General features: G+C 49.9%; 1 protein-coding gene and 2 long non-coding RNA genes across 9 annotated transcripts in view; 1 reads left to right on the plus strand and 2 right to left on the minus strand.

The window, feature by feature from the left end:
* Window positions 1-343: 343 nt before the first annotated feature.
* On the minus strand, window positions 344-4000 carry LOC120324831. The gene is made up of 2 exons (XR_005566483.1): window positions 3923-4000; window positions 344-1303 (listed from the first exon to the last, which is right to left on the minus strand). It is a non-coding gene; the product is annotated as an uncharacterized LOC120324831 (long non-coding RNA).
* CUX1 (cut like homeobox 1) overlaps window positions 3283-12037 on the plus strand; it is a 271806-nt gene continuing 263051 nt past the window's right edge. For 4 of the 6 annotated variants that reach the window (XM_027734329.2, XM_027734330.2, XM_027734331.2 and 1 more), the window contains exon 1: window positions 3283-3427. In XM_027734329.2, coding sequence (XP_027590130.1) covers window positions 3365-3427 — 63 coding nt within the window. In that variant the 5' untranslated portion in view covers window positions 3283-3364. Of the gene's footprint in view, window positions 3428-4685; window positions 4801-12037 lie in introns of those variants that run through there. The other 2 variants (XM_027734335.2, XM_039389330.1) reach the window with 2 other exon arrangements.
* Window positions 5019-6266, minus strand: LOC113994878. Of its 2 annotated transcripts, XR_003543230.2 has the most exons (3): window positions 6109-6266; window positions 5678-5805; window positions 5019-5131 (listed from the first exon to the last, which is right to left on the minus strand). It is a non-coding gene; the product is annotated as an uncharacterized LOC113994878 (long non-coding RNA). The 2 variants fall into 2 exon arrangements; XR_005566482.1 differs by lacking the exon at window positions 5678-5805.

Genomic DNA, 12037 nt, shown 5'->3' on the forward strand with positions numbered 1-12037 from the left:
AAGCACAACAAGACCAATTGCCAGTGATGGCCCAGTGTGCAAATATGTTCATTAAAGATCTGTATTAATGACATTTTATGACATTATTAGGTAACAAATTTTAATCTGATTTTTGCCTAGTTTCTAAAAAGAAATCTGTACAACATACTTACAAATATTTTGGATGTAGCGTTAGTGAATACTATTAGTCACTACCATCATTTTAGATTTAAACTTCAAATCCACTGTGCTTTTCTCAGTACTCTATTAGTGCCCGTTGAAAGAAGTTAGCATTTACACAGATCAAATCTAACCTTAGGAAATCCTTCCTCAAATGAGCAGATGAGAATGATTCCTCAAAACATAATAATCCAAGAAAACTTTATTCTAACTGTCTTCTTGCCAGGATGCACCAAATTTTCCAAGATCCCTCTCCCACCTTACACAGGTAGGTTTCAGCAGGAACACAGAGCACAGCACCATTTGCTCCAAGGAGCTCTGTAGCCTGCAGGATCTCTGCAGAATCCAGCCCGAAGAAATACAGCACTTTGAGAAAACTGAGCTGTCAAACAAGATTTCCTTGGGCTTGCTGCCACACAAAATGGCAAATAAGGGACTTGATCCTTCACGGAAACAATAGGAATTATAGGTGCTCAGCGTTTGTCTCCCGGCACAGTTAAGGTTTCTCAGCACTTCCCAAACTCAGCTTATACTTATTCAAAATTATATAGCTAAAAGCTTTGGTATGTAGCCACAGAGCTTTTATTTCAAATTGGCAATAATGTAAGTTCTGCAAAAAGAAAGACTACAATAACGTTAAAAATATCATAAAATGTTATTTATATCAGGATACATTTGTTAGCCCATATGACAATCATTCATATTTCTTGACAGATATAAACCTCCGCTTAACACATTAGTATCATAAATATTACCAGATATAACACTGTAATGTAATACCTACCAAATGTATTTTAAAATATTACTCAATTTAAAACTTTGGATTTTAACCAGATGTGTTTCCAGAAAATGATTCAGGTCAGATGCTTTTTTCTTTCCCCTTTTCTGTGCGCGCGTGTTCAAAGCCGAGCGTTACCGTGTGATTTATTGTGCCATGACTGTGTGCCCCGAACCTAAAACAGCACCACGATACTTCATCCTTGAGGCTCACACACCTGCAGTCCAAACTAACAAGAGAAAACATCTACATGGCACGGCAGGAGCCTTTGAAATGTCTTTTTGCAGTTGCCTGGACACAGAACCGACTGGTAGAACAGGGAGGCAGCGGAGAAAGGGTGAAGACAGGAACTCCAGCCTCTTTCATCTAGAAAGGGGGGACCATGGAGAGATTAGAGGAAAGGATTTTGATTAGATCACTGGAATGTGAAATGATGCTTCCCAGGATTAAAATCCTATTTTAGAGCTACCAAACCGGTTACGGCGTTAGTCAGAATTCGGAGGCTCGCGCAGCTCCATCCCTGCGGACGCCGTCACTCCACAGCACCCTAAAACCTCTCCCTGCAGCAGGGGGGACCCCGGCCGGGCACCCCACACCTCCCCACTGTCATCCCAGCAAAGAGCTGCCCTCCCTCAAAGCGTGGCACTTCTGGAGGAAAAGGCATTTCCTTCTCCGAAGGCATCCCTGGGTCCAGCCCCACGGCAGCCACGGTTCTGGGATTTCGGTCTCCGTGGGCCCCCAGTCCACATCAGCAGGTGGAGGGTGGCATTTTCATAACCAAATGCCATTAGTTATATTCCCGGTGCAGCCAACTAACAATCCGAAGGTCTGTAGTTGTCAGGCTGATCATTACGTGGAACCCATTAACATAAAACCCGCCATCGCAATTAGTATCTTTGTAAGCAGCAGCCTCAGCAAAAAGTGGAAATGGAGGCTGAACTGATGGTGCTCTTCCAAAGGAGGCCGGCAGCAGATTGGGAAATAATCTGTGGCAATTGCTCTGCCGCTGTGTCTGCTGTAACTTCTCCAAAGACAGACAGAGCCATTTCCAAGCAGTCAGCCCACGGACTTGAGTGAGCACTAAATTCACTCGGTGATCAAATACAATTTGAGAAATAATCTACAATCACTCACTTACGGGGGGAAGATATATTTCCCTTTTACAGATGAAGTGCAAAACAGCGAAAGTAGCTGTATTTGGAAAAATACCGTGCGGCTTATTGATTCCAGAGGGGACAGGTACAGACCGCAGTTTTGCCCATTTCCCAGTAAAAACAAGGAATGCTTTCGCGGGGGGCAAGGTACCTGCAGCCTGGCTGCGTACACTGGTTTGTTTTGTCAGGAGATGAGCCTGCTAAAATGCCCTGCGCTTTTCAGGAAGGAAACAAGGAAAACGCTCGTATTTATAGCAACATTATTGTTTAGAACAAAATAACTTATTTCATCCTTTTAATCTCCGTTTCTATGGATATCCTGCGCGGGGCTGGGATCTCATTTTCCAACCTCCGTGCGAGCCGTCCCCCGTCGGCAGCGGCCGGCGGCACCGGCCCTGGCAGGGAGCGCCTGTCCGCGCCAAAGAAATCCCGTTCCAGGCGCTCTCGGACCGCCCCGGACAGCGCGAACCGGCTGCCCCCGATGCACTTTTTCATTGTTGTTTCCCCCAAACTCTCCGCACTTGGCTAATTTTAGCCCCGCAGCTCCCCGAGCGGGCTCACCCCCCCGTCCACCCCCCCCCGCCGCCGCTTCGGGCACCATTTGCGGGGCGATGCGATGCCCTGAGCCCGCACCACGCCCGCGGGGGCTCCGCGACCCCCCCGCACCGCCCGCTCTCGCACTGCCCCGCATCCCCCCCGGCCCCGCACCGCCCGGTTGCCCCCGCATCCCCCCGCACCGCCCGGTTGCCCCCGCATCCCCCCGACATTGCCAGGCCCGCAACCCCCCGCACTGTCCGCATCGCACTGCCCCGCATCCCCCCGCACTGCCCGGCCGGCCCCGCACCGCCCCGCTGTCCCCGCATCCCCCCGCACTGCCCGGCCGGCCCCGCACCGCCCCGCTGTCCCCGCATCCCCCCGCGCTGCCGGCGCCGCCCGGACCCCGCGCCGCCCCCGCGGGACTCGCGCCCGCCCCGCCCGCGGGTCCCCCCCGGGTGCGGGGCCGGGGGGGGTTTGCGGGGGGGTCGCTGCGAGCGCGCGGGCGCGGCGCCCCTTCCCCCCCCCGCGAGCGCGCGGGCTGAGTCCGTGTTCCGGGCGGGCTCCAGGCCGGGATTTGGGCGCTCCCTGCCCGCCTCCCTCCCCCTTGCCCCCCCGCCCCTCCTCCCCCCTCCCGCCGGCTCCCTCCCTCCCTCCCTCCCTCCCCCTCCCTCCCGGCTCCTGAACTCCAGCCCCTCTCTCTCTATCAGCCGCTCACTCTGTCTCAATATGTCTCAAGATGGCGGCCAATGTGGGATCGATGTTTCAATATTGGAAGCGCTTTGATTTACAGCAGCTGCAGGTCAGGCTCCCCCGCTCGCCGCACCGGCCGGGCCGCGCCGCCGGACCCCCCCCCTCCCTCCCTTCTCCGCCTTCCCTCGGGCCCGGCCTCCCCCTCCTCCTCCCGCTGCCGGCCCGCGCCGCCTAAAGGGAACCCCCCGCTCCGCCCGGCCGCGGCGCTCCGCTCCCTCCGCCCCCCCCGCCATCGATCACCGGCCCCATCGGAAATTGATCCTCTTTGTTCAATTCATCGATCAGCCCAAGATGGCGCCGGAGCCGCCGCTGCCGGGGCCGCCGCCGCTTCGCCCGCTCCGTCCCGGGCTGCTCTCCCCCGCTCCGCGCTCCCCCCCGCCGGCGGCGCCGTGCGGGGCTCCGGGCGCGCCGGGACTCCCGGCGGCTGCCGCTCATCCCCCCGCCCGCCTCCTCCCGTCCCTCCCTCCTCGCCGCCTTGCCCCGCTTCCCGCCGCCGCGTCCCCCCGCCGCTTTTCCCTCGCCGGGAAGCCGGGGGAAAGTTTACCGAGTGCTGGGACTTTGTGTGTGTGGGGGCGCCGGGCGGGCTGGCGGTGCAGGCGCGGAGCGGCGGGGGCTGGGGGCGCTGTGGTGCCGGCCGGGCGGGCGGGCGCTCCCCGCGGGGTCCGGCCCTCGCTCCGCTCCGCTCCGCCGGGCGCGGGGGGCTCCGGCCGCCGCCCTGCGACCGCCGCGGGCACCGCGCCGGGGACCCCGCCGGGGAGGAGGGAGCGGCGGGGAGGGAAGGGGCGAGCGCCGGGGAGCGGGGGGGACTCGCGGGAGGGCAGCGGCGGCAGCGCCGGGTGCGGGGAGGGGCGTCCCGGCCGGCGGGGCATCGCAGCGCATCTCCCCGCGGCGGCGGGAGGGCACGTTACATAATTCACGGGCTCTCCAGCCTCTCCTGCTGTCCAGGAGCTGACGGATGAGCGGAATATTGATGCTTTCTGCTGGTGCTGCCTCGGAACAGCCCAGAAGTGCCCTTTTCCTCCGGGGGAAAGTCCTGGCGGAGCGGCCTCCCCCCCGCCCCGGGGGTGCGTGCCCCGGGGCCATCGGGGATTCGGGGTTTCACGGAGTTCCCGGGGTGCGGATAAGGCCGGGGCGGGTTGTGGGGGGGGGGGGGGCCGTGGGGGGAGAGGTTGTCAAACGCTGAATTGGTGCTGCTCCCGCCGTGAATGGGATTGCAACACGCGTGTCTCCCAGTTGATTGGCGCAGGAAGGCGCTGCCCTGCCTCTCCAAACCCGCCGCTGCCTCCCGTTTAAATAAATTGGCTCGAAAGCCGGCGGCTGCCCACCGCGGCCCCCGTGGAGGCGGTGGCGGAGCCGGCCGGAGCCCGCGGCGGGCGGAGGGATGGTGCGCTGATGCTGGGCAGAGCCGCATCCCCGCTGCAGGTGAGGGGATGCCCGCGGGGGGCTGCGAGCGGGACGCGGGTCCTGCTGCCCTCCCCTTCCCCCCGCCGGGCTTGCGGGAGCGGTGCTAAAAATCCCACCCCGGCAGCCCCCAAAACGGGAAGTGCTGCGTAGGATCCGTGGTGGGAGGCTGGTCCCTTCTGACTTTTCAGGTGCATTAGGAGGTGGGGTAAAGTAGCGTTTTGGTTTAGGCTTCTCCGTCGTCTTCCACCCCCTTTCCGTGTTTTATTGTTTCTTTTAAAGGTTTGGGATTAAGGTAGGCTTGGCTGAACTTTGCTGACTTGAAAGGGCTCTTAATAGTGACCCAGAATACCTACAGGAATACAGAAAATGAGATCCAGATGTAGAATTGTATAAAATAAAATGGATTAAATTAAGTTGTAGTTAAACAAGGTCTGACATCTCTAATTGTGGACTTTTGCTTTTGCCTCTGTGTATGTGTGGTTGTACTTGCTTAGCATAGGAAAATAAATGCTCCAAACATCACTGCTGTGGTGTTACATTTAAGGGTGAACAAGTCTAAATATTGCCTATAAAAATAAAGCCTTCAGAAATGCTTATTGATTAAAACATATTATGCTAAAGTATCTATCATGTAAATTAAATTCTAAAATGTAATGAACGCAGCCAAATGGCATTTTGATAGATTGTTCTCTTCTGTTTTTGGTAAAAAATAGCTCACTTTTATCATAATTTAATTTCTGTGCATACTGTAAAACCTGTTGTGGAGTATCACCGTGCAAACCTTAATCTCGTTTTTGCAGACTAAATGTGACAGTCTGACTTGAACAGCTTGTAGCTTCTCCTTTGAAGCGTTCTGGTAACGCCAGCTTAGAGTTGTTTGAACAATATTCATTACCTGCTTTTGAGGGCTGGTGATTATTTATACCCGTTGCGGATTGAGGCTGTTCACCTGTTGGCAGGTTCACCAGGCAATCTGTGCAGCACCGAGTTTATTAACTTTGCACACGGTCTGTCTGCAGAGTCCTGGAGTGACCAGGGAGGTAGAGAAGTACCTTCATCCATATGCAGAATAGTTAATTTGTTTCAAATTAGCTTTTTGGGTTTGTTGTGTTTTTGTTTTTTTTTTTTCCTTCTTACCCACCCATCTGCGTGAAGAGGTAGTGTAATATTTACTCCCACTTGCAGATGAAGCAATATGCTATAAAAACTATCGTTACTGGGTATGAAGTTCAGTCCCACAGAACTGTCCATGCCTCCCTCCCTGCCTGTCCTTCATTTGTACCAGCGGATTTTGAGCGTGGAATTACAGAAAATAAAAATACTTACGTCTGTGTTTCCGCTACTCTATCCCAGGACAAAAGCCCGAAGGATTTATGCTTAACACAGTTCCACCTGAGCCCTGTAAGCTCCAGCTCGTGGAGCTCAGGCTCTAATGGCTTTGAAGCCCTGGTTTTTGTGCATGGGAAAGTTGTGAGGAGCTGGGACTGGGCAGTCCCGGATCGCTGGCACCCGGCAGCTCCCAACTTCCTCTTCCACCTTCTGTTGAAAGGAGACAGTTTAACTGTTGATGAGCTTCGACCTGCCTTGTGATATTAAGCAGCAGGTTTCTCAAGATTGTATCAATATTAATTAAAAACAGAGCCAGGAACACTTTAGGGTCTGACTTTTTAAATTATTTATTTCCTTTCACTAAATAACCTCTTGTTTATAGGGAGAGATAATTTCAAGTGTTGGAGACAGGATTAAATAATTCAGAACTTGGACTAAAGAACAAAAAGGGCTGTTCACAAATGGAATATGAGATGCAAAAATGGCAGCTTCCTACAGGTATCAAACGGGGCTCTTCACTTGAGACTGTACCTGCAAGGCACAGAGCTGAACATTAACCCCTTTCTCTAGCAAAGGTTGCCTGCATTTCCTAAAGAAGTTGTGGAATTGGCACAGCATTTCTGCCTGGGTTTGCCACTGAGTGAAGATGGCCCCGTGTCTGATTTGCAGTGCACAGAGAAAACAGATCCTCACAAACAGGGAATATTGTGGCAATAAATGCAAATTAAGTCACTGGAGAAATACTGTTGCCCTCGAGTTAAAGCTGCGTCTCCCGTTTGGAAGCAGTTGTGTGATGGGAATCAGTTCAGCACTGGGAAGGTAACCTGCTGTCCTGTGGTCCTGTCTTGTTTGTAGTTTTTGGTGTCACCATCACCTTCACCAGGAAAACAACGTTTTGCTGGGGAACAGGAAAAGGAGCGTCATGTTCCCCTGGGCACAGCGTGCAGCTCTCCTTGACAGCTTCCTTAATATTTCTGGATATGTGTGGCTGTATCAGCGTCAGAGGAGGCAGCTGGGCTCTGTGACCAGCAGCAGCATTGCATGAGTAAGTCCAGCTCGAGTCTCAGATCCGAGCTGGATCTGCAGGATGACTGGGAGAAGTTAATACCCTTTGAAAACTTACCAAACTATCTGTAGTTATTTTGACAATAAACACAAGTCTCAAAATGTCATTGTAGCTTTTTAGGACAGGCACACATGCTAAAAAGTACAATTTCTTATTGCTTTTGACCAGAACGGCAGAACTTGTTACCATCAAGCTGGGGAGTGAAAATCTAAAGGCAAATCTCGCTCATGTTGTTTGTTTTTTAAAATCTCATCCTGGTATTGCATCATATATGATTAAAGTAAGGATTGAGTATTAGTTCTGTGGCAGGCTGTGACTAATTGTTTAGGGTAAAGCACTGATCTTATAAAATCTGTAACAAAATCTTAAAAAACTAAGTAGTAATGAGTAGCTTTTAAATCCTGAAGTGCTTCTCTTACTGAATTAGAAACAGGTGGAGTTGTTGGCATCTTTTAGTTGAGTCTGATGGTACCAGAGCACAAGCTGATTTGCAGTAAGGGAAGGAGCTCACATACTTCAGCAGAAGTGGAATCAGTGATCAGGTCTTAGTGTTTAATTTCGTTTATCTGTGCAGGTCACTGTAGAACTTGTTTCTGTCCTAAAAGTAGTCAGTGCTTTTCTATTTATAATGGTAGTTAAATGTGCATCTAGAAAAGAGTCTCCAGCTGCTATGAACATATTTCTGCTCCCCCCCAGCTGATCAGAGTCCTGTAGGGAAAGCAGCTTGGTGGTTCTGCAGGAAGATGCAATACAGGGCACTGAGGGTTGTAAAAGCCAGGGCAGTGCTGCCAATGCACTCCCATACAATCCCTGCTTCCCTGCAGCAGGAAAGCTTTGGCATTTTGTGGTGGTCAGGGTGATGCCCCCAGTGACATACTAGAAGAAAGGCCCTTGATGTACTTCTGGCTCAAGAATTTGGCTTTCATAGCGTTCCTTGAATCCTGTTCCTTGAGTCTTGTTCCTTGGAAGGAAATTTCTGACGGCTTTTCTCTCCCTTGCTCCTGTTCCTCCAGTGAAATAATGCCCATCTGAAACGTGGCAGAATCAGTGCATGTTTAAATCACTCTGCTCTAGTGCCAGGTTTGTGGTTAATTGGATAATGTATTGAGAAATGCAGGAGGGAGGATTTGGAGCATGGTAATGGTTGGGAGTTTTTTTTTGAAAAAAAAAAAAAATAAAATTGCATTGCTTGGCTGTGTGTAACAACACCAGATAAGTAATGGGTGAAACATTTGCTAGGGAAGAAATGACATGCAGTCTGAAATTCCAGTGAACAGTTATTCTGTATTTGCAAGCTGATTTGTAATGCAAAAAGTAGATGTAGAAAAATGCATAGTCCAAAGTTTTGGTTTGATCACGCTGAGGCCAAGAATAAAGACAGTTTATTTATTGGGTAGAGAACAAATACATGGATGCTTAGTATTTCTTAAAACACCAAGCAGGTGCTTATTGGCTTGTGGTCCTTTTTATGTAAGCAGGGTACAAAGTTCCCATCTTGTATATCCAGGTTTTTCTTGCACGGGTTCTTTGTGCTTGGTTGTTTCCCATATACTTTGTGGGCAAGGCCTTGAAAATACAATGTTCTGTGGATTGAGAAAGCAGTGACAGTGTTCCAGCTTTGCATAAAGGAGTGGGGAGGGAGATGAGAAGCTGAGAAGGGGAAAGCTGCAATGGGATAGTTTGCAGAAGACAGGGAGTTTTAGGATGAAGAAACTTGTGCAGGAGCGCTCACATGTGGGATTGTGGGTGTGGGGTTGAATGTATGAGGAAAGATGGGAGAAACTTAGACCTCACAGTCAACAATAATAACTTTAAATTAGTAAATATGTGATAAATCTTACTAATTTTGTGACACATGTATTCTCAGCTTTTTTTATTTGTTGCTGTCTCTGGTTTCATGAGACAAATCATTAATTTCTGCTTTTATTGGTAGTAATACTGAAGAAAATACAGGATATTGCATTGGTTGGGTTGTGAGGAGCATGGAAATGCAGACAGATTGCTGAATGCTAACAGCATTAAGTTTTTATAAAAGATTAAACACGGTTGGGTGTAGGATGTGACAGTGGGTCTTCCCTGCTGTCCAACAGTACTGGAATTTCTGGGAGAGCAGGAGGCAGCAGAGAATTTCTACTAAATCCCCCTCTGTTCCCTGGTCGTGCTTCTGTTTTGACTCTGGCAAGACACAGCAGTTCTTACTTGGTCACTTCTGTGACTTAGCAGAGTTGAACACTAAGGCTGAATAAATGTAATTTTGGGTCTGAAGGTGCTGAAGGCGGGAGATGCCCGATGGCTCCCTGTGGGTGTGTGACAATAGGCGCTGGGGAGAAGCTGGAGCCTGTCAGACTAAAGCTGTCTGAGAGCTTTTGCCTCCTTGCCTTGCAATAATTCCATGCCTTCATTGACAGTTGGGGTAAGAAGGAAGTTTCTGTGGGGGCTGGAGTTGTGCTGCCTTTCCTGGGGTGCAGGGAGGGGAGCTGGGGTGGTGCTTGTCCTCCTCCCAGCTGGATTCATGGGCTGCTCTGGCAAGACAGAGGTGAAGATTACCCGGTCTTTGAAAGGCTCAAAAGCAGATGCACAGAAGTATTTTAAGCTGCTGTATTTAGATGCTTTAAATTCCCCCACATCTTTGTGTTTCTGGCTGGGAGGTTTTTAAGGCAGGGGAGGATGTAGGCCATGGCTCTCTTGGAGGCTTTTCCGAGGAGTTCTTCCATCAGAGCTGAGCAGATCCTGTGGATGTGTGGAAATGTACCTCAGTGGATAAGGAAGCTTGGACATAGATAGCAACATCTGGTTTTTGTGAATGGTATGAAAATTCAGGCTAAATTTTCTAAATTTCAGCTAAACTGGTAAATGGCTGGACAGATTCCACAGTGGAGCCAGACCATTCCTCTTCCTGAATCCAGTGGGCTTGTGTTTGGCTGATGGCCAGGTCAGCCTGGGTGTGCATTGCACACGAGTCTGCAGGGGAGAGCAAACTGTGGTCTAATTCCTGCAAACACTGGATTGTATCCCTTGAGCTCTGGAGATGGGATGCTCCTGTGCTGCTGTGTTATCGTGTCGCTGTGGGATTGCTTTTATGGGCTTGGGGAGGGTGTGTGCAGGGCACTTGGATCAGTTCTGGTGCTTGCACTGCAGAGGTCTTTCCTTGCTGAGGAATGTTGGCTTCTGTCTGTGGCTCACGTGTGACAAGCTGAGGACAGTAATGTTGGAGGGAAGTAAAAATAAATCCTAGTGGAGTGGGGGAAGTGACACTGTTTAAAGGACTGGATGGGACAGAGGGAAGTGGTGAAGAAAGGAAGGAGTTCAGGAGTGAGCTTAAGCCTGGGACTTGGAAGTGAAACTCATATTGCAGAGCAGTTGGGAGGAGGCATTTATATGAATGCCCAGCATTTATATAAATATTGGGCAGTGCAGCTGGGCAGGATGGTGGGTCTCCCAACAAATGCCTGGCTGTAGTGTTGCCACCAAATCCAGCTCACCTGCACTCACTGACTGCATAAAGGGATCACCTGGGGTTTGCCACCAGACTGTCCTTGTGGAAACATCCCGGGAAAATCTGTACATGAGATGCTGGGGTGATGGTATGACTTCAGAGTACACTGACAGATTTTTAATGTCACCCTGTGACAAACAGGGTTTATGTTCCTGGCAGCTTTTTAACCACCTGGATGGTATTTTCAGGTGTGATGAATAGTAGGAGCATTCTCATTATTCTCACTTAAAAAAAAAGGAGGGGGGCAAAAAAAGGGGAATTTAATAGCTTTTGACTTTTTGTTTTGGTTTTTTTTTTTAATGAAGACTCAGACTAGATATATCTTACATGCCAAAAGGTTGTATGTTCTGTGTGGAAAAGCCCTGACTTATTCCTGTAGAAACAAAACTACAAAGCCAGAAAGGGGAGTGCTGCAGATGATGAAGTACAGTGGAAGTTTGATGGGTTAAGTCTCACTCCTGTTCTCTTTGGTGCCTTTGCTAGGTATTTGAGGTTTCATGGTGTTGCTGATCTAATATTTTCAGGAAAACACAAGATTTCTGTTACCCAGGGGTCACCTTAAGCTGGGATGCATCAGCCCACCCAAAATCCCTGCACTGTGAACGGTTCCTTTGGGCAGTGATGCTCAGTGGGACTGGCACTGACACCCAGAGCCTTTAGTTGGTTTGGATTTGGTGTGAGCACAGTCAGGAGGTAGCAGTGACTCTGAAATGAGCTGGGAGTCCCAGTCTCACTGTCAGCAGCTGATGCATCCCCATTCCCAGTGTTGCCATGGGCTGCTCCAGCCCCTGAGCGTGTCCTGGGCCTCCACTGGTTTGTTCTCCATCTGGGAAACACTGATAATGCTCCCAGACCCTCTTTGAGATACCAGATTGTGAGTTAGCAGTTACTGTTCTTTTGCTACTACTTAATTCTGCTCTGTGGATAAATAAGATTCAGTGGTTACATTCTCTGCTAAAATATACTTTTTTTAGCAGTATTTTAAATGGATTAAACAGGGGATGTGCTACTGTTGATTTGTAGGTACTTTTCAGGCTGTTGCTGGAAATAATATCTACAGAAGAGAATGTGAAAAAAGAACTGAGTAGTTGAGTGTCCTAAAAGAATATTATGGATGATTGATAGTAAATCACTGGAAGAAAATGTTTCTTGTAGATGGCTATAAAGTTGTAATCTAGAGTTGCTCATACACAGACACACTCTTACTTCAGAACATACCTCCCTGTTGCTTGGTGTACTGTTTGAGGGCCAGATAGGCAATTTATCAAGTTTCCCTTCAGATTTCTCTGTACATTAAAGGCTGCTTAAAATTTACATTATAGACAGCCAGTGATATGAATGTTGAATTTAATATTCATCAGGCT

Source organism: Pipra filicauda, unplaced genomic scaffold, assembly GCF_003945595.2.
Source record: "Pipra filicauda isolate LSUMZ 115617 unplaced genomic scaffold, ASM394559v2 scaffold71_size5581439_pilon, whole genome shotgun sequence".
Taxonomy (NCBI): Eukaryota; Metazoa; Chordata; class Aves; order Passeriformes; family Pipridae; genus Pipra; species Pipra filicauda.